Raw genomic sequence first — 24,714 nt, forward strand, 5'->3', positions numbered from 1 at the left:
TTAAAATAAACAATTTTCTTTCGTTTTCAAAAATATTCTGCTTGGACTTAATTATTCGAATATATCTATTCTTGTGGAATTTTTATGATAAAATTATCAATAAAAATTTTTTTTATTTTTAATAGAACGAAAATTTTAGAATTTGTATAATAAAAATATTATGAAAAAAAGTTATAGAATTTTATTTTTTATTAGAAAAAATTTTTTAGTTTTTAAATTCAAATTAGATTTTAATTTTATTTAATAAATAAAACATATTATTAATATATTTTATTATATTACCTATTACACTTTTTTAATATTGATGAACGAATTATTTTTAAACATCTTCAATAGAAAAATTTTTACTTTTAATATTAGAAGTTTATTAGAAGTTTTAAACTTTAATTTTCAAGAATTTTTTTATTTGTTTTCATCAAACCTTATAATGTAAGAACTTTTTTTATAAAAGTTTCACAGTTCATAATTAGAAATTTAAAAGTTTGGTAACTGTTTCAAATCTTAAAAGAAAATATTTATTTCAATTTTTCACTTATGAAAAAATATGTAATTTAAATATCTGTTTATTACATGTTTATAAAAATTAAAAAAAACAATTATTTAAAATAATATTTTTAAAAAAATTTTTATTATAAATAAAATATTTTAAATAAATAATATTATTTCAAATTATTTAAAATTATTATTAGGAAACTATTTTTATAGAAATATTTCTAATTCTTATTTCAAATGAGATTTAATTAAAATTATTAGAAATCTTTTTAAATATAATAAGATCATGTCATAGCTAATATCTTCTTAAGAAGTTATTTTTAATAAAAAATAATAACATTTATGTTTATTTTTAACCTATAATACATAATATTCATATAATATATAATATTCATATGTTATACAGTTTTTAACTTTTTCAAAAAAATATTCTCTTTTTAATTAAAAAGATTTCAAATATTAATTTATGTAATTTATATTTTCAGAAATTTAAGTAAAAGATTTTACAGTGAATAAAATATAATGGATATAATATTAATTTTAAAATTAAATTATTTTTCTTTTATATATAATTGCTTTTATTATCTAATCTAAATTTATTATTAATTCACTTATAATTGGATAATATCGTGTAAAACATTTTTACAATTTGTTTTTATCAAAGTTGCATATTATTTGTTTAATGCTTTATAATAAATTATAACCATAATAATTTGATTTTATGTTGAAATTTATAAATTTAATAAATAATCATAATTTATTATTAGTGTAATTTTTATTTATAATAGATGAATTTTACAATAGTTTGTTAAAAAATTTAACAGAATCGTTATTATAATTGCAATTGCAAAATGTTAAGTCAAAAATAAAATAATGGTCCCATAGAGAACTTAAATCGTTTAGCTAATTTAACTGTTTGCCCTAATTTCATATGAAACAGTATAGCGATGAATGAAAGATAACATAAAATATATGGTATAACATCTATGAACAAAGATAAAAGAGATGAATTAAACGAGAAAGAAAATAAATAAATGTGAAAGGAAATAAAAAAAAAAAAAAGCAAAAAGGATGGAGTAGAGATGTAATTATCGGTAAAATTATCAAAAAAAAAAAAAATATAATATAAATATTGATAATATCGGAATGTTATCGATAGTCGATATATCGATATTATAGTATTAAAGCGAACAGAAGCGAATGAAATAGACCGCGTTTTAATCCTAATAAAGTCACACAGGATATATTTATATTTATTTGAATTTATTATAGATAATTTAATTAATATTAGATATTAATATTAGATAATTGAAGTAATTTTGTTACGTATAATTTTATTCTTTTATCAAATAATTTATACACATATATATTTTAGATTATATAGGTTAGAAATATATATATATACATACAATCTTGTTGAACGATTGAGATTCATAAATTCTATAATAGTTTAACAAACTTTAAATTCTTGAGAAATTATATAGATGAATGAATTTAAATTTGAAATAGTAAATGATGATAGATTAACACTTATTCATTTATAAAGAAAAATAAGAAAAGATTTTAGAAAGATCGATCGTAACTTCGAAATGTTTCGAATTTGAAAATTAAAAATATAAATATTCGAGAAAAATCAATTTAGTAATTATTCATGATGAAATAACAGCAATTAAATATATAAAAATATTGAAAGAAAATATATAATTCTGCAGTCAAAAATTTGAAAATTTTATTTTTCAATAAGACAATTTTAAAGATAAAAATAAAATTATTATGAAATTTTTTTGAAGTTTTAATCTAATTTATCGTATCATTATCTTATATTTTGTATTTTTTTATCAGTTCATATTATATACATGCATATTCGTTATTACTATTATACAATATACATTGAAATTAGTTTGATTAATATTATTTACTTACATATTGTTATTTTCAACACATTTGTTAGAATTGTTAGGATTTTATCAATAAAAAGTTCTTTGACACAGATTTCTTTACACACAACTAAGATTTTTTTTTTTACTGATATACAACACCTGGCGTCGATGTTACAAAGAGTAAAGATACAAAAAGAAAACTATGTAATAGTGTTACACTTGCGTACAAAGTTGCTCAATAGATGGCGTGAGCGTTACAATTACGTTAAATAATAACTCGTAAGAATTGAATATTTTTATATAGGAGATTGAAGTAAAAAAAATTAATATTTTCAATACAAATTCAAATAGAAAAATAAAACTGCAACACTAGACTTACATATATGATATGTGATAACTTCACATAGAAAGAAATAAGTGTTAAATAATTTTCTTACAATTGATCGTATCTTTTTGTATTACTACATATCTTATCTCTAACAATATTTGATTTTAATATATCGTTAATAATCAATAAAATATCGATAATTTTTTAAACTTTTAAATTTGTGCAAAATAAAATTGTTTAATTAGAGACAATTCAAGTTTGGTTAAATTTGAATTCATATAATGCCATCAAGTTTAAGTAACGTTGCAAAGTTAAGTAATAAGTGCATAATATTTTTATTTGGTACAAATCTGCAACTGTAATAATATTTCTTCTTTTGTTTCCGTGAAATAAACGAGTTGTGTATTACAAAATAAGGTGTGTTCTTCAACTCCACCCTTATATCTATTTTCTTTTATTTGTTTACCTTAATATAATCAATAGTCACATCTCAAGAGTATAATAGAGTATAGACAAGAAAGGTCGACGTTACAACACAGATGTTACGAAATATATATTCATATTCAGTGATTTTCCCATCAATATTCGTAAAATACAATTTTCTTAATATGCCTCCAATTAAACTGTATACATATATATATATATATATATATATATATATATATATATATATACAGTTTAACTTGACTAGAATCTCATTCAGTTTAATATCGAAGATCGAGAGTGTGCGCGTGAAATGAAAGACAGATAATCGACATCCTTCATGGGTCAGGTCAATCGTAGGTCTCGATTGGTTAGAAGTACCTAATTACTCGTTCAACCTTTATCGATTTGCTCTTCGTCTAAAAATTTCCTCTAATCGTTGGCATCGAGAAGAAATCAATGGAGAAGCATAGTATCTGGTACCTTTTATTATTATGCATGATATACAGCGTGATAAAAAAAGAGTTCATTACTCTTAGCGTAAATAGTACACGCTAAATGAAAAAAGAAAAGAAAATATTCTAAAAATGAATTTCTCTAGCTAGGTAGTACAGTCTTGTGAAATATTTAAATTTTTTGATAATAAAGTTTTTTTAAATATTAAATATTATTAGCAATTAGATTATAATATGATAAAAATTATTAGATAATTATCATATTTTTAATATGATAATGAATTGAATATTTTATAAATTTCTAAATTTTATTTCTAATTTCTTCACAATTTTTATTTTATATTCATGTATTTATATGAAATTACTACTATTTATTTTTTTTTTCATATCAATACTAGTAGTACTAGTCAATAGGTATAAAATAATATAGTTAATTAGTATAACACAACTTTCTGCAATACTCTTTCGCAGTTTTTCCACTAGACGTTACTAGAATTAAATGATCAATATTAAAGAAGAGTGAAAAAATAAAAATTATACGCTTATTTTCTTTGGAATAAAATTCTAATAAAATTCTATTTTCAGTGGAAAAAATCCTTATTATTATTATTCCTAATTTTCTAAATTTTTTAGATTTTCGAAAGAAAATGTTGAAAATTATTTCTTATTAATGCAATTTATATTGTATTCCTATATTTAAAAATTTTTCTTTAAATTATTCTTTTAAAGAAATTTTTAATATAATTATATCCATTTTATTTCATAAGGTAAAATTATCTTATTTCATATATTTGGAAATATTGTTTGTAATAAAAAAAATTTTTTTTTTTGATTATCCATTTTAAACTTTACGTTCTAATATTTTTTTTTCTGATTTCCTGTTAGCAAAAAAAAAAAGAAAAAAAGTAACTTTGGTATTTCATTTTATTCTATTTTTTCCTCCACCTAATTATCTTTTCTGAATCGAGTATGGTTAATATTTTTTAATTACAGTTATTTTCATTTCGGTTTTATACCGACTGAGCTCGTTATTCAAAGTACGGATGAAAGAATAATTGGAATTTTTTTTCTTTTTAATCTCCGCTCTTTCCAATTTGTGGACCGAGGATTATATACTTTTTCAACGTTTATGAAAAAAATATATCGTAAATCGTGCGCATGTAATTAAATCTTTGTAAATTTGTAATCAGTTTTTTTCGTACTCACGAATATTCTTTCCTTTCGCAAAAAAGAAATCAGTACGTATCGTCAAATCCGAGTTCTTCTCGAACGTTGATTTTTATCGACGCGATACCAGTTTGCACGATCGAGTAATTAAACGATAATATTATTCGCGAGAATTAACTAGAAATTGCTGAATGCTGATTGGTTTACGAGATGTTTCCTTAACATAGAAATGTAACTAGATACTAAATATAAAACTAGTTAAATTAGAAACTACGATTTTGCATTTAGTAACATTTTGTTAGGAAATTGAAGACAGTTTTATTTTTCATACAAGAGAATATATTAGAATATATTAGTAATATAGATTGTTAATATATTTATGAGTTACTATATTTTTGGATCAATTCTAGAGATCAAAATAAACACAAAAGTAAAAGTATCGGATTTTACTAAAAATCTTTTAGTATCATTATTTACTATAAATTATAACTTGAAACTTGAATAAATATGTGTCAAATTCAATGACTCGCAGGCGGTATATACCCAACACTATCAGTCGACATCGTATATGTGTCTTGTCTATTAATAAAAAAAAAAATCATTTCTTATTAAATTTATTATAAATTTATTATTAAATGTTAATAATTCATTAATAAAATCGAAAAGAAAATTTTTGTAAAGTTGTTTGAAATTACATAAGAAATATCAATTTATTTGTCAACTTCTTTTATAATAATGATATAATTAAAAAAATTATAATTTTTTAATTTTTAATATAGAAATTAATTATACGTTTTGATATTATTTAATAACAGAGTTTTACAAGTAAGTTTTTAAATAACAAACTTTCAATTCGAAATTTTAATGTGATATTCTTATGCGTTTTTATTAGAAATTGGAAATATTGAAATTCATTTTCTTTAAATTTTGATTTTATTTTCATGATATCGCAAAATTTTATAGGTTATCATTTTTTAAATACAGTTGAAACTCAAAAGTGATTAAGATTATAATTTTGTTCATTTCCTTTTATTCCATAAAAATCTTTGTAAATCAAAATATAAGTTTCTTATAAATCAACTAATTTGCATATATTACATTTTAACTCTATAACTTTTATCATCAATGTCTTTACAATTTAAATTAACTACAATTTCCAATTATCAATAATCGATCATTCTTATATTGTTCTTTTTTTCAATTGTTATAATTATTCCAATTATTCAAAATTATTCATGATAAAAAATTTTCATGAAGTTTTCTTTCCTTGAATCTTTGCAATTGAAAAAGTTTTAATACTTGTATAATCTTTCTATGTCAAATTTTCCTTTACTAGACATCTTTATGGAAAGATAAAAGTGGATAAAACTTCGATTAATCGAAATCTATATAACTCAAAGATGTCAGTTCTACTCTTGAGATTCTACTTATCGAGATTCTATTATAATTATGTCATTCAATATATATATTTCAATTTCTTCTATTATCAATCTCATGTATTTTAATATATAGAAAAATAATTAATTTATTGAATTATTTATTTAGAAAATTTAATAATTTTTTATTACTTTAATTTCAAGTTTTGTATTAGCAAGATTATGTTATTTTTTTTTTTTTTAGAAATAAGCAATCAGTGATTAGTTAAAATGGAATAAAATAAGAGAAAATTTATTGTAAGCACATATTAAGTCATGTAATAAGTGTTGGCATTAAAAATTCTGTTTGATTACAAAGAAGTTCTTGTATTATAAAGATTTATCATTTATAACACATAATCATTGTATTAATGAGAAAAGTATTATTAAAATCAAAGATCAGTTGATAAAATTTGGATAAACATAATCTGGTTTCCTTTTGAATAAATTTCATATATTTTAATTTAATTTTTTTAAGATATATATATTTTTTAAAATAAAAAAAATTATATAAAAATTTCATTTTAATGAAATACGTAAAAATAAAATTATTTCAGTTGTTAAATATGTAATAAAATACAAAATAATTAAAATTAAAAATTAATTAAATATTTATGATAATTAAATTTTTAATTTGTAATTATTTAAATATGAAGTAGGATATTAACAATTTCACTTTTTTACATTTTTTAATTTATTATACCTAAAAAAATGGATTCACTTCACAATTTTCAATTATATTACAATTTATACATATTTTTCAGTATTAAAACAAAGAGAAACAAAATTAGAGAGGTAAAATTATTTGTTACCTTAAATAGTAATTTCATTTTAATAAAAAAAATTTCTTGAAAACTAAGTTTTGGATTTTCTTACACAATAATTTACAATTAATAATATTTGTTGTAATTTGATAAGTTATAAATTTCAATTTATAATTTTTTTTTTATTAATTTTAAGCACATTGAATAATACAATTCATTAGATGACTTAAAATTAAAATTTAAATATAAAATTGTAAAATGTAAAAGTAAAATTTATTTGTAAAACTTAATTTGTTATTATTATTAGAATAATTTACTAAAATATAAAATCTGAATTATACAAGAAAATCTCTGTAAATTAATATTTTCTTTACCAATTTTATTAATTTTAAGAATATTGAATAAAATATAATTTATAAAAATTAAATAATAATATAAAAATATGAAATAAAATTTATTAATATTATCAAAATAATATTATAAAATTTCATTAATAATATAAATTGAATTGTAACAAAAGATGACATTATTGAAATAAAATATTTTATTAAAATTTTTATCCATAATTTTTAATAAATTAATTTAAATGCATAATTACAACGAATAAATTATAAAAATATATTTTCCATGTATTACACGAGCAAAGATAAAAAAGAAATATACCAGACATATAAGGTTAAAAGGAAGCTTTTACATTACAATTAGGTTGTATAACAAGTTCGTTTGCGAGGACGATTAAAAAGATTTTGTTGTCTGTTTGGAATTACAAAGGAGTGCTTTGTTATGAATTTTTATCATACGGATAATGTACGGTAAAAAGTATTATGCTTAATTGGATCAATTGATAGCAATTAAAATACAAGAAAAACGGCCTCCTCATTTTCATAAAAAGTGATTTTTCAAGTGCGACAAACACTATTGTACATTAGCAACATTGAAATACAATAATAATATAAGAACAAGATTTACGATTTTTAATAATAAACAAATATTTCATAGTAATATTTTAAATGATAAAATGAAAATTTGATGGACAAATTTTTTAAAATGCCATAAATCATTTAAAATTGATTTTATAACGTTTTCATTAATAAAATAATTATAATAAATCAATAAATCAATTTATTGACATTGTTAGACAAGATTTGCATTTTACTTTATAGTTTAACAGTTTTTTATGCTATTGAAATATTCAATTAATATATAAAAAATATCCATAAATGTTATATTACTTAAGATATAAACAAACTACTAATATATGATTAAATTAAGGGATCATGAAAATGAATTTATTAATATATGTATATAATTCATAAAATGTAATGAAGTATATAAGAATGTTAAAATAATCATAAAATTTTTTATGAAAATCAATTCTAGAGAATGAAACAAATACAAAATATACAAAAATATTATTTGAGGTGTGAAGAATTTAAGTTAATAAACAATAATATAAAATAACTTCATCTCACTCTCTATCTTCTTGTTTCATTCTTTAAACGTAAACACAAATTGTAACTTAATACTATGGTGGACACTAACGCTATGTAACCTTTAACTTAATATTAAATCTTTAACTTATTAATATACTTACATAAATATACAAATATTTACTTATTTATTTCTTTAATCATTTGTTATCTTTATTCTTTCATGTTTTAAATATTAAAATTATTTTTTTTTCTATAAACATATCATAAAAACATAAACATTTTATTCATTTTTGATGTCAAGATTGAAATTATTCATTTATCTAGTTATTTAATTTTCCTTTAAAACTGTCTCACGAATATTTAACATGTTGTACATTTAAATTTGTTTCATCATCGTATCGATATTTCTTCTAATTTTTTCTATAGAAGAAAAATATGGAACGCACTCATTTATGTCGTTTATGCAAAATATGCATATAACAAAACGACACGCAAGAAAAATATGTATTTGCATGCAAAATCCCCAGTTTTCAATAATTCTTTTTTTTTTATCCGATATATTTACAACACGACTTCGATGTTCACTCTACATTCAGTGAAATAATTACGATGCTGCTTAAGAGTTCTCGTTCGAAAATGTGATTCCGAACGAACGTGGTAAATCCGCTTTGCTTGCTCGGATTAAATTCAACGAATTTCGTTTGCATTAGGTTCGAGTTAGATTCGGGTCAACTTTTGCCTCGAATCTCGATTGGATCTGGGATCGTTTGCCGTGTTCGGCATTCGAAAGAATAGAAGTTTTAACTGGGGGTGAAGGCTAAAGAATCGTCGAATGTAAGAGAAGTAAGTGCAAGTAACACCAAATTGGAAAGGAAATTTGAGAAATGTTTTTTGAATTCTTAAAGGTATTTAGAAATAATAAAATAATCTAATCATTTAATCTTTTTTACATACATGTATTTAGAATTATTCTAAGTATATATATATAAAAAAAAAAAAAAGGTAAATCTATTGAAGAACTCTTCACTATAGAATATATTTAATAATGAAAGCAAAAAATTTGAAGCACTTATAATATTTTACTTGACATTGCTTTGAAAATAATTGTAACAATGTTTTTAATTTTAATATGAAGAAGAAGTTAAAAAAGGATGGAAAAGAAAATGACAAAATTTTAAATTAAATTTTTCAGATTTTTCAATTTTAAAATAGATAGGATTTAGTTTTAATTAAAAGACAACATAAATATGTATATAATTTAAGATGAAACGAAAAAGTTAAAATTAAAATTGTATAATTATTTTTTATTAATGAGAAAAGTTTATTTCTAATTTTAACTTAATATGAAAATATAGTTTTGATAAAATTAATTTTTATTGCAGACATTAATAAATTTTTAAATATACCTTTTGTATTTGTTTTTAATTCATATTTTTATCATTTTAAGTATATATATTGTAATTTTCTATTTTCTTTACTTTTATGTTATAAATTTATCAATATTTGAAAACGAATACGAAAAATGATATGAAATGATAATTATTTTTAATTTGTTGCAAATCTTGTAATCTTATCACGTTCTCGAAGTTAATAGAAAAATTCATTAATGTAAGAATTGGTAACAATATCTGATTAAGAATGTTAAGATACAAAAATTGGCAGGAAACAGGAGATAATCAACAACTATAAAAATAATATCAATCATAATTTAAGTCCAATTAATAGAAAATGGAATTATATTATGAAATTTCATATTTATCTTATTAATAATAAATTAAAAAATCAAATTCAAATTGAAAAATCAATATTGAAATCAAAAAATATAAAAAAAGTAAAAAAAGCTATTCTTGTTTTAAATATTTATTTATTATTTATAAATTATATGAATTATATGAATTATAATATAAATAATTTTCATAAATAATTTACAATTTTTTATTTGTAAACTTAAAATTGTAAACTTCTATTAGTTTAAAATAAAAAGGATATTTTTATATTATTTAAATTATTAAATTTAATATAATAATTATTATACTAATTTTAACTACTATAATTTTAAAAATAGCACAATATTTTATTAGTAATATAATATTACTACGATATTACTTTTTTTCTTTTCCATCTACGAATATTAATTAAAATCTCTAGATTCATGACATTCTATGGCTTATATTAAAATGGCAATCAAGATTTTATTTATAACATGGACCATGAAATTTTTTTTAAAAAAGTTTTCACATTACAAGTTTTGATGAGAACAGTTAAAAAAAATTTCTTAAAAATAAAAGTTTTAGTTTTATAAAAATTTATGAAATGTAAAAATAAGAATTTTTTTTACAGAAATATTTTATCCATTTATATTAAAAAAATTTTTCCATTATTACAAATATTGAAATATTCTTAAATATTACTTAAGAATAGACAAAAATATTAAATAATAATGTTTCTTATTAACGTATTATGATATTTTATTGTTAAATAAAATTATTTATTTTTTAATAGTTTGATAATTTTATTTATCTTACAGAATTTTATTTTATTTTTTAACAAACATTCTGAAATAATTTATAAAAATTTATTTACAAAAACAAATATTATTTATCAATATTAAAATGTTTTTCATTATTATAACAAATATTGAATATACATATATTTGATAAATATATTTATTTAATTAAATGTAAAACTTATATTATTGAATGACAATGAATATATTCTAATATAATCTAACAAACATTCTGAAATAATTTATATAAATTTATTTACAAAAACAAATATTATTTATCAATATTAAAATGTTTTTCATTATTATAACAAATGTTGAATATACATATATTTGATAACTAAATATATTTATTTAATTAAATGTAAAACTTATATTATTGAATGACAATGAATAATATTATTAATAATAATATTAACAATATTATATCATATTTATCATAAACATATTAATGATATGATATATTGTTAAATAAAACTATCTAAATAAAAATAATAAAATTAATATCTAATAATTTTATTTATTTTATGAAATCTTCTTTAATAAATATTTTAAAATAATTTGTTTCCACATACTTCCAATACTTTTATTAAATAGATTATAAAATATTTATTCCATAAGTTCCATTTTTTAAATAATTTTTTAATTATAATACTCCTTTTCATTATAATGTTTCCTTTTCAATTTCACAACTACATTTATGAAAATATTGATGTTATAAAATGAAAAATTTGAATAGAATTTTTTTAAAAGTGAAAAAAAAATCTATTTCGATCTAACAGAAATCTGATTTCGAAACGTAGTTCAAATTTCTCGAAATTCTCGATATTTTAAAGAATCTCTCTCATATTTTTCAATATGTGAGTTATTTTCAGGAAACAAATATGATTCTGAAAAAATTTTCGATTCAATTTGATTGAACGATTTTGGATTCTCATAATTTTCCAATTTATTAAAATTAATATATTGTCGTTTTGTTATAAATTTTAGAATATTTCATTTATTAAACGTGAGCTTCAGAATATTCTGTATAAATCAGAATATTCTATATAAATTAAGAGATTAAATTCTTTAGATGGATATTAAATGTTTTCCAATATAACGATAAATTAACGACTTTATTAATATACATTAAATATAACTTATGTGTACATGTATATATAAGCCTTAGAAACAGAGATTCAGTAGAACAAGAATTCATAAATAAAGAAACATTAATGAAAAACAACGATTGCCATGGAAGTTCATTAAAATTTTTATTTTAATTATTATTTAATTTAAATCAATTTTAAGAATTAACAAAATATATATTTTTTAAACATTTTTTCTGTAGAAAAATGTAATAATTCAATAATAAATATTTGAAAAGTAAAAAAAGTAATAAATTGACTGCCAATAATTAATAGTCACTGATATTTTTAAAGATATCACTATTATCTATATATTATTTATATATATTATTTATATACATGTATACATTAAATATCTTTTTCCTACCTTTTGCATTAATAATCCCAATATTTTATTTTTTCACATTCAAAAACTCTTAAATTTAAAAGAAGCAGAAACATTTTATGAGCTCTGGTCTAGAAACAATGGTATACGTTTACAATTACAGACGAAACTGGAGGTAAGCAACAGAAAAATAAGTATAGGTGTGCGAATAGACACACACACACATAAATACGCATATCTACACCAACCTAACTCGAGATATCATCACTGCCAACCTCTTTTAACGCTACTACTTCCCTAATGACATGGCTATGTTTTTTCAACCGAAAGAGAGAAATATTTTTGCGATAAGGCAAAAGAAACAGAGAGGCGTATACTAGTTGTTTCTGGTCGTATGTCCTTTGCGGTGCTGTTTTCATTAGAGAGCTTAGCAGCTGAGAAGTCACACGTTGAACAGAATTCCGTGGCTTTTGTTCGACTCTAGAGTATTGCTACGATGATTCCAGGCTACGTGCACTCGCGAGACCGCTTTTAACAGCTTTTAAAATTCCCTCTCTTACCGTGCAATGACATTCCCTTTGCGACTTGTCCGATTTCTATTCACCATTTCCTCCAACTGAGTTCTCGGACGTTACGTGTAAACGTCTTTTTCTTTTTTTTTTTCTTTTTTTTTACCTCGCTAAAAGAAAAACTCTCTTCGTGCTCTCTCGGTAATCTATCCATCGCCTCGAACCGTTTTCTTTTCTCGTTTGATTTCTTTTTTCCCTTTTTTACCGAGAGACGGTAAATCCGCGCTAATTAACCTGACACGCGTGACGGGTAAAAACCTCTTTACAATTTACACGAGAATAGTTTTACGTGTTGAGAAAAAGATGATGATATGGCTATATAGGTATATTTTTTTATTATTAAAATATAATTCGTGATTTAATATGACAAAAACAAATTTTGGACGAAATTTATTTGAAATAATAAATTAAAAATAATCATTGTTAATTATTATTCGATACGTATAATATTTTTTTAATCGATATTTTTTATTTGGCCAAGTGCGTAATTGAAGAATTAATTATTTGAAAACAATAAAAGTTTATTTGTTAATTAAAAATTTATTTTTCGATAAACATTCGGAATAAATAATTAATTAATATTACTTTTATAACTTTTATTTTTATAAATTAGTAATAATATATAATAATAATAATTATACACAGTAATATAATATAAATATTCGAAACGTTACATATTTAATAAGAATTAATTTGAATAAAAAAATACAAATAATAAATAATATTTCATAAATAAATCTTACTTTACTTTTCGTATAAAATATTTCATAAATTATGCATGATATTTAAAAATTTACATTTGATATCGTTTAAAAATTATTCTCGAATTGCATAAAAAATCATTTATGCGATGCCAAATTTTCGAATAGATCTGCTTATATCTAACAAGCAGCAAAAATTAAAAAAGGGAGAAGAGGAAGAATTCTTCCTTTGGAAAAAGCTGTCGAAACTTACCTGAACGCCACCCACTCCAACTATGAAGAGTAGTTGAACCATGAAGAGAGCTGCCAAGAGATTCATAAGGGTCGTGCCCGCCAGGCTTCTCAAATCCGAGAATAAGCTGAAACAGGAGGGAACTTTTATCTACAAAAATCAAATAGCACACATATTAAACATGTATAGTAATAGTGATAAATATTATTACAGTTAAAAAACATAGCAAGAGAAATAAGATTACGAATTATTAGAAATTTTTGAAATTGATATATGATTTTACTTATTATTAATAAATTTATAACAAGTTATAAGAAGCAAGTTTAAGAAATGCAATTTTTAAAGATAATTTAGAGAATGAAAAAGTTTATGAATTTATGAAAAATTATTAAAAATGTACAAAGAATATTGAATAATAGTATAGTAATAGTATAATGTAGTAATAATAGTATTAGTTAACAATAATATAATATTAAGACATTAATTAATAATAGGAAATAATTTAAATAATTTATTTAGAATGTTAATTGAATTATTTAATTAATTAAAACATACATATAAAATATTTTATGAAATATTTGTTATTTTAGAAATAAATTATTTCTTGAATAGTTTCAAAATAATGTAATTTGAAAATTGCTTAAAAGATTTGATATATATTGAAGTAAGAAATAGATCTCTATTTTAATTCTATTCATTTAATTTTGTATGTATATTTTAATCTGTATCCATAATTGTATTATACTTATAATTATGAAATAATTTACAACAATTTATGAAACAATCATAGTCAGCAATAGTGATGGGATCAAATAGGAAAGAGTTGAAGAGACGAATGATATTTTTGATTAAAAAAGAAATAAGAAAATTAAACAATTATTTTAATTTATATATATGTAAGAAATCAATTATTTCTATTATAATACATAGTATATGCATAGTAGAACATTTTCATTTTCAAAAAAATCAAATCTAATGAATCCAAATTTGTTTATAATAAATTATAATTTACAGAATATATATATAATTTTTCTTCAGAATTGTATGATTCTATCATTATTTCTATGATATTATATTGTTTTTGGGCTTCAAACTTTTAAAAAGTTCTTTTTTTTTAAATTCTACAAATGAAATAAATAAAATAAAACATTTTCATTATTACTTTCACTTCATGCTTTAATAAATTTTATTCTTTCCCTAAAAAAAAGAAAAATAAATAAATAAATAAATTCTTTGTATGTTTACACACTCTAGTGGAAAATGTACTATTCATGTCTATAATAAAATATTTAGACAATAATTAATAATAATTAATAGAACATTTATATATTCGCATAAATAAAAATTCTAGTGGATATTGCATTACTATTAAAAGAGATTAAAAAACAGAATGCACTATTTTCTTGCAAAATATAAAATGATAATATTTTGCAAAATATATTTAGAGAAACTTTTAGTTTGAAACACGAAAGAAAGAAAAAAATCATACGTGTCTCATTACATCTCATACCACCTATCTTTTAAAAAAAGGCACTGTTGTACAGATAATTTGCATTCCTTCGTCGTCGAACAGGATGGCAAACAAAGAAACGCAAAATACAATTTACGAGAAAATTCCTGTCAAAGGAACTCTTTCCCTTTCCTTCTCTTCCTTCGTTTCTTTTTGTTTTCGTTACATTACGTGTTTTGTTCGATTCGTGCGAAACATCCATAAAAAGAAAAACGAAACAGTCGTAAGGAGGACGAGATAGGAATTCGATAGGAATAATCCTGGTGAAAAATGTAGTGTAAATGATACGAGGTGGAAATAAATTGATTTTCAATTTCTTTAAATTTTATATATACGCGAACTAGACTGTCTAATTTTCTTTCTGATAAATATTTCTAAAACTTATTTATGATATTTTGTAAATAAAAAAAAATTATCCATTGATCTTTTTTTTTATAAAAAAATCGTCTCGTGAAACAATATCATAGAAACGTGACTATCCATTATTATTGATTAATTGATACATATCGATATCGTTGAGATAAAGAGAAGTGACTGAGGAAGAATATTAATTAATCATATTAATTATTATATTAAAAAATCATTTAAAATTTATTACAAACGATACATTTTAAAATACTGATTGAAAATCTCTAAATTAAAATATTATTTATATGCCTAAACTTTTTATTTATTTTAATTCAATCTATTTATTTATTTAAGATTAAAATAAAAAAAATTTTAGTTTATATATATATAAATTTTTTATAAATAATTTTAATAATTTAAAAGATACATTATAACAAATATAAAAATATGCACGTATATTCTATACGAACAAAGAGTTTGTATAAATGAGTTCATGTAGCAATTCATGTAAATAATTCATAAATCAAACAATTGGATTGGTCAAGGTGAAACTGTTTATATTCTTGCCCTATCTCTTTCTTTTTATTTGTTGAGAACAGCAAAGTGGTCGGCGAGCGGCCAAATAGGGCACAAGTTTTATGAAATATTATTATTTTTCTTTTACTGGAAGCATAAAACGATAGATATATGGAGATAGAAAAATGGAACCCATTTGTAGATACGTTAATAGCGGTGAAGCATACTCTAGTTATAAAGAAATTATCAAGAGTATATATAATGCGATGATAAATCATTAATTAATCATTATTATAATCGATTATTGAAAGTAATAATCATAATCATTGATCGAATCTTCACAACAAACATATGACCTTATATATGTAAATATTATTTATTTGATACAATGTCTGTTGCTATATTGCAAATATAATACATCTGAGAAATTATATTTTATTTAGTAAAATTATAAGTTTTGTTTTTTCACAACAGAAGAGTAATCTAATAATATTTGTATATTTATATGATACATAATAGATTAATAATAGATGCTTGGAATGTCATCTGGCAAAATAGTTAATACCTAGTTTAAAAGGTAAAAAAAAGTTTAATTTTTTTTAATTTAATTAACAATTATAATTAATAAAAAGAAAATGTTTCTCTTATATGCTTTCATCTTCAATTTTTGGTGATAAATTATTTTCATATCTAACAATAATTAATAAATATACCAAAGACATATATATTACTTTTAAATTGTCAAAATGTTTCATAAATGATGCATATTAAAGTAAATTTGTTTTACATATTAAAATAATAATTATACACATATTTTTACATAAAATATATACAATATTATTGTTAATATATGATAATAAATTAATCACTAATTCAATCATAATTTAAAATATAATTATCTTATTGAATTAATTACAATTATGATTAATTTTTTTAATCATAATTATTGACTATTTAATAATTATTGAATAATTAAATTATATAATAAGATATCGATAATTGATACTTTATTGTAATACTAAAAAAAAAAGAAAAAAACAAAGCTTATAATTTCACTAAATAAAATATAATTTCTCAGATGTATTATATTTGCAATATAGCAACAGACATTTAAACAAATAATATTTACATATATAACGTCATATGTTTGAATCGATTTCGCGCGCAACGAAAACAAATACATGTATATATACGATATAGCAGCACGTGTATGAATGGCGAGCACGTTCTCAAGTTTTTAATACATTGGATCGAATTTGCGGTGAGATCGAGCATCAAGTTACTTCAATTCAATGCCGAGAGAAAAGTTCGATGGAGAGAGATGAACAGTGTTTGCGAATGTTCGCCCGCAGAACGGAAGAAAGGAAAAGTAACGAAATTGAATTTCAGAGACGGAGGATGAAGCAAGGAGGAAACAACGGAAGGTTATTGAAGAAGAAAGTTTGACGAAAACTAGAAATACGGTTTCCGTGTTCTTCTTTCCAAGTTGATATCGAATCGCTATCTTATACCTAATCTCACCAAGACTTTCTTATTAAATCTTCGAATTCGAATTTTCGATTTAATCCTAAAAGCATCGTGCCTTTAAAACTTTTTTTTCGAACAGAAAAGAAATTCACGCAGAAAAATTTCTGGTGATTTTACTTATAAATAATAAATTATTTGTATCTTTTTTATTTTAATCTTAAGTATCTCGATTATTAATCGATCTCTTTCTTTAATTTTTGTTTTTGTTTCATTTTTATCTCCACCGAGTTGCTTAATTAATGCTCGATAAACTGTCTCTTTTTCTATTTACTTTCATTATATTTATTCTTTTTTCTTGTCGAGGAGTTCGAACTTGAAGCAATTTCTTGGAAGTTACTACCTGCTCCATAGGAATTTCGACGTTAATTTAGACAAGCATTATTGTGACTGTGATGAGAGTAAGAGTAAGATTAAAAAGCGAAAGGAAAGAGAGAGAGAGAGAGAAAAGAAAGAAATATTAAGTTGCTGTGCTCTAAATTAAATCAATAATTTATCAAATAATTTTAATCACACATGGATTAATATTTGTTTATTAAAAAATATATAATTTCATTTAAAAAAAAACAAACTTTATATACATTCTTTACAATATCCACTCACAAAAAGGAGTAGTAATATTATAATATTTTCTTTAACACCATTTTCAAATCATTTTTCTTTAATAAAATCAAAATGTTAAAGTCACATGAGATATCTCATATATGACACATAATATCGTATTAAATAATTTCCATCTTACAGTTCTATAAATAGTTCTCTCCGTTTAATAAAATAATATGCATTTATACAAATATCCATATATAATTCATTTGTTACTCGTTTACGACCGATCGATAAAAAAGAAAAGAGTGAAAATAAAATACTTTGATTAGCGTTTATACGCGTCGATAAAACAGAGCAATAATCCTCCGTTAAAACTGCATCGAAGCGAAATATCACATTCACATAGAAATTGAACTGACGATTTGTCGATATTTCAAGCGACTCGCGTATCCAGTTCGCATTTCGTAAACAGACCGTGTTCAAAATAGCATACGGGAAAAGAAAACATCCCGGGAGAAAATTTCGTATGGAAAATTTTACCATATTACCTACTGAATCGACTCGATGCTTTGACGATCAAAGTAAAGTTTCGTTCCTCGACTACGTATTTCGCGCGAAAAATATACTATTCTATATACGGAGTGCCATAAAAAAAAAAAAAAAGAAAAAAAAAAAGAAATGATCCAACTTCATACTCGTCATAAAAAGATTTTTACTTGTCATAAAAAGCAATTTCTTGTATTATGACGAATAGATGCGTCATCTTTTTATTTTTGCCATATAATTTAAGTAGATACCATTAAAATAAGGTTGACAGATTAGCGACAGAACTTAATATTTATCAATTAGAGCAAAAAATGTAGATTTTTGCAATTTTTTCGTAAAATGAGGCTTGTTTATTAAATTATAAGCAATTTAATTTTACAAGATAAAAAGCCATTTCACACTATATTTTTGTGAAAGAGTATAAGAAAATAAAAGAAAATAATTAAAGAAATCATTTCTTTGAAATTAATTAAATAAAATATCAAATTGAATATAAATAAAAATAACAATAATGAATTATTATTAAGTATTATTAGTAATACTAGCATAGTAATAATTAACAATTTGAATACCAAAGTTTTAAATTATTATCTCTAATTTATAATAATTTATTCTTACAAATTATATTGCATTATAATAAAATAAAGAAAATTAATCATAAATATTTTTTTTTTATCTTTCTTCTCTTATTTTTTTATATCCCTTTCTTAATTTCTCTTAAAAGCCATATTAGTCTTTTGAAGAATTTTTAATTTACATTTCTGTAACCATACCTTTTCAATCTAGCGCATAAAAGAAATACATAAAATCTAATACCGTTCTTTGTTAACATTTTTGTAACAATCCTTTTAACAAAAAAAAATTCCGCGAAATTTTGTCATCGATACTGTTCTTTGCGAGTCAGTTCACGAGACGAGAAGTGAATTTGTCTCGTAAAATCGAATAAAAGAGCGGCAAGTTAATCCATCCCTTCGATTCTTCACGATATTTCTTTTTCTAGCGAGGTTACCCATTGGGGTTGGTTCACTTCGGAATGAATTATTCACAGATCGAATAAGAAATCGTCAATAGGATTTTAAAGAAGTGATTCTCAGAAAAGGCAGGAATTTCAGAAAGATTTCTAAAAGTTGCAAAGCTTTATTCTTGATAATGGTTCGCCATCCGAACCAGTTATAAAATATTCATTTTTGAGAGAGTTGCTGCTGCCATTTTTAATTAATGACGCATTAACATTTATCTATTTTAACACGTGTTACGTACATTGTTTTTTTTATGTATCCTTGTTTCTTCGTGACAATGTTGCTCAATTAATTAATTTTTGTAAAATTTTTTTGTGTATTCAATAAAAATGGTTATGTAAATTAATTACACTTATTCGTTATATTCTTAGTTTTATTTTTTTCATATTGCGTGTAAAATTATATTATTTTGATTATAATTTATTGATTTCTTATCTTTATATTTAAATCATTCAACAATCATTATAAAAAAATCACATCATTATCACTAAATTGAATTATTATTCTTTATAATATTTTAAAAGTGTATATAGGAAATATTTTTAATTCACAGAGACATAAATTAAATGTCTAATTTTATTAAAAAAAATAAATAATAAAACATTTTCAATTTAATAATTTAACAATTTATTACTATTCAATTTCGATATCCAATATCTCATGAATAAAAGTTTCTTTGAACATCATATATTTTTAATTTGAATTTCTTCTTAATATTAAATTCTCGCCATTGATAAAAAGTAACGCTAATTTCTACCTCATTTCCACTCTGGATAATTGATTCGAAGCTATTGTTCTTCACATCATTAAAATCGATTTGAAAGATGAAAAACGAGAGATGATTAAATTTTCAAGAGACAGTAAAGAAAGAAATATTGATCGAACTATCGATTCATGCTTCAAGCTTCTGTGTAAAATGTACCACTATTAAATTCCATTCCTTCTTTCTTACTCGACAATTCATTCAGACGATAAGCTTTTTAAGCATACCTAAAGCCTCGAAAGGGATTATTCAAGAGATCAGTGAAAAAAGCGAAGAACGAGATTAATCGATCTTTCAAGATTTTATGGACACTTTCTTTCCTAAATGTAAAATGCAAAAAGTTTTTAAATTTGAAAGAAAATACATTCGTTTCTTTAAAATTTATTACTTGCTTAAAAGCAAATATTTAATCATTAGTTTCAAATTATTTTATAAAGAAATGTAGACAAAAGATTATTGAAATAAATCATTTGAGAAAATGATCATTCATGTTTTAATTTTAAAAAAAAAATCTCATTAAAATTGAAAGTTATAGTTATATATATATATATAAGTCTCTTGAATAATAAATAAGATTAATAAATAATGATTAATAATAATGATATTTATGTATCATACAATATATAAAATAAATTTAACTTCAATTATTTAAATTTAAACTTCAGTTTTCAATAATTAATAATTTATCATTCTTAAGTGACTAACTTTAATCAAAATATTTATATAAAATTATGATTTGTGTTTCTTAAATTGAAAAAAAATATTCTTTTTAAATTCTTATTTGTTGCAAGAAGTTATTCAATATATAAGAATATAAAAATTCTATATTTATAACAAGAATGGATATATACATATATACATATAATACAGATATAGAATAAATATATAGTTAAAGTAATAGATAAGTATTAGATTATAGAATATATAAGTATTATTATTGATTATTTAAAATATTCATATTATTCATGAGATTCAGATATTCATGAGATCCAAATTTTTAATAAAATTAAAAATTTCCAATGCTATAAACTTCCATTTTACTAATAATTATCTTACTAATAAATTAGAATGATATTTCTTATTATTAATTATTCAAGTACTAATAAACTTGAAGAGACAATTGAATTAATAATATTCATTTTAATTGTATATCTAATTTGTATATTTAACAATAAATTAATAATAAATTAATAAATTAAATTCAATCTAATTAATAAAATTTATTATTGATTTCTTATTAACAATTATTTCATAAATAATTATTATTTCATAAATAATTAATTGAATGCCTATTTATTAATAATTATTAATATATTATTCACAATAATATATTTTTTTTCATTGTTTTATTTAAATAAATTATTTAAATAAAATTTGATGAGATTAAAATTAACAAATTTAAATGAATATAGAATTATTTATTATTTTTAATTTTAATTAATAAAATTAATTTTTTTATCAAATAAATATATGATATATAACACCTATTAATATTTCAATTCACTATATAGAAATTAAAATAATAAAATATGTATGTTGAAATAAAATTTTTTTCTTCCAAAAATCTTATAAATTATATATATAATTATCAAAAACCAAAACAAAAATAAACATACAAAAATGTGGTTATTAAATTACAAGCAATTTAAATTTACATTGAATGAAGCCAAAAAGAGATAATAATAATAAATCATGATACTTCTCAAACAATATTCTGATTGTTGAAATGATAAAGATAATAAGCATTTCAAATATAATTTTCTATTTATCAAAAGAAATAGAATTATAAATGATATTTATTCAATCGTTTAGAATCTTTACAAGTATAAGATAAAAAAAATATAAAAAGTAATTATAAGTAAAAAATATTATAACGTGATTTTATATCTCTAAGGTGTGCAATTAAAATAATCTTAAATTTGAATGTTTTTTATAAAGATATATCTTATATTCTTACCTTCTTTTTTAATATGCTGCTTTATAAATATAAATTTTAAATCCAAATAAAATTATAATATATTAATTCCATTCAATTAAATTCTAATTCAATCAGTGTAAAAGTTTATTATTGTAATTAATTGATTTTTAATTACAAACGAATCAATTTAAAATAACCTAACCTAAACAATAATCGTTTTCAATTTATTTCTTCCTAACCGTCATTTTAATTCAATCCTTCCGCAAGAATATCGAAAGGGAAAAGAAAATTACTTTGATCGATTGCATGCTATTCGAATGGTCCAAGTCAAGTTTTTGCGGTTGGAGAACTCAATTGAAATCGATTTCAGGTCGAAACTCACGATATCTAAAGTTTGCCACTCTCAGAGAAAGCAGGCTTGAACTCTAGTGACATCTAGAAATCTCTTTCTTGCTGCTCTATTTACTGTATCCACACAAAGTTACTAAAGTTTCTAGTTTAGCAGTAGCCACTCTGGGTTATCAATGCTCGATTGAAATCGGGAGTTGCTGAAATCACGTGAAAACTTCAATTACCTTAGTCGATCTTACCTTACTTTACTTTACCCACTTATTTGGGAAACCGATTCTTTTCTAATGTTTCTAAACTATTTTGAGATTTCGATGTAACGGTAAGAGGTTAGGATTATTTCTTTCTAATCTATTGAATAGTTGAATTTGAATGAATGAATTGATGCAATTCAAATTTGTTTTATTTCAATAAAATAGATGTTTTTGACTTTAAAATAAATACCAATTGAAATAAAGAAATTGAAATAAAAAATTTTCTTTCTTTATGAAAAAAGTACTGTATGCTACTGTATTCAGTTATACAATTTGATAGAATATATATATATTTCTGCGGAATTTTTATGTAGAAAATTAGGAAATTTTTTTTTCTGAAAGATAATACATATGGATAACAAATGCTTATGTATGTATATATATTATATGTCTAACATATATATATATATATATATATATATATATATATATATATATAATATTCATTTAATTTGCAATAGCTGTTTAATATATCTATCGAAGCATATAATACAATAACAATAATTTATGGAGAAATATTCCAGAAGAGCAGATGAAATAATATTGATAATCCATTGAAAATCTTTATACACAATATATTCGAGAATAATAAAATTTATCTTTCTTGAAAATGTTATCTATCACTTGTTTACAACATTTTATAGGTTATGTATTCATAGTATTCGATCCTTCGTTTATGAAATAGATTTACATTTTTTTTATATGTAAATTTTAATTCTTATATCAACATATATATATACCTCCACACACATCTTTTCATTCTCATTCTACTTTTTCTCCTTTTTTTCTTCATTTGCATCATTCTCCTTTAGCAATCTATTATACATTTTTTTATTCCTAATTTCTAATATCTTCTCCATATTAATCAAATCTGTTTTTTAAAAATTCAAATCTGTATACAATTTTCTGTCAAATTTTTTTTTTATCAATTTCGCATATTTTGCATACTTTTCCATTGATTTATATAAATTTTTGAAATCTTCAGAATAATAATAAGCATAGACATAACTTTAATCTTCAAAAACAACGAAATCAAGCTTTTTTTTTAAGTTTCATCTAAATTATCGAAGCCAATTCCCCAAGAACAAAATAATGAAAGAAAGTAATGAATTAAAGAAGCGAAAAAACTGCTATTCAAACTTCACTTTATATTTCAGAGATATTCGAAAAGAAAATTAGCAAAAAAATATCAAAAAAAAAAACTTTTCAAGACTATAAGATAGGAAAAACAAAAAAATAAATTATTTATGAATTATTATATATGCATTCAAAAAAAAAAGAAAATCAAAAGAAGATTGGATAGATAATTTAAAAATTATTGGAATTAAAATTTGTAAAAATATTAAGAATGATAACGATTGTTTTATTTATGATTTTTATTTTAAGTTATAATAAATATAAAAATTAACATCAACGAAAAAAAATAATTTTAAAATTATAGCAAAACTTATACCTGGTTTTAAATAATATCCCACTTTATCTCTATGTGAAAAAAAATATATATATATTTACTTTATATTGCATTAAAAAATAATTATTCTTAATATCTCATTAATAAAAAAATAAAAACAAAAAAATAATCAATATCGTGCGTTCTAATAACTG

The 24,714-nt window shown here is 21.2% G+C and overlaps 1 protein-coding gene across 3 annotated transcripts in view; it reads right to left on the reverse strand.

Moving 5' to 3' along the window:
- LOC100578662 (cadherin EGF LAG seven-pass G-type receptor 1) overlaps positions 1-24,714 on the reverse strand; it is a 144,663-nt gene that overhangs the window by 34,442 nt on the left and 85,507 nt on the right. For all 3 annotated transcript variants that reach the window (XM_016917093.2, XM_016917092.2, XM_016917094.2), the window contains one exon: positions 13,839-13,944. In XM_016917093.2, the coding sequence (XP_016772582.1) occupies positions 13,839-13,944 (106 nt within the window). The remainder of the gene's footprint in view (positions 1-13,838; positions 13,945-24,714) is intronic.

Source organism: Apis mellifera, linkage group LG16 (assembly GCF_003254395.2).
Source record: "Apis mellifera strain DH4 linkage group LG16, Amel_HAv3.1, whole genome shotgun sequence".
NCBI lineage: Eukaryota > Metazoa > Arthropoda > Insecta > Hymenoptera > Apidae > Apis > Apis mellifera.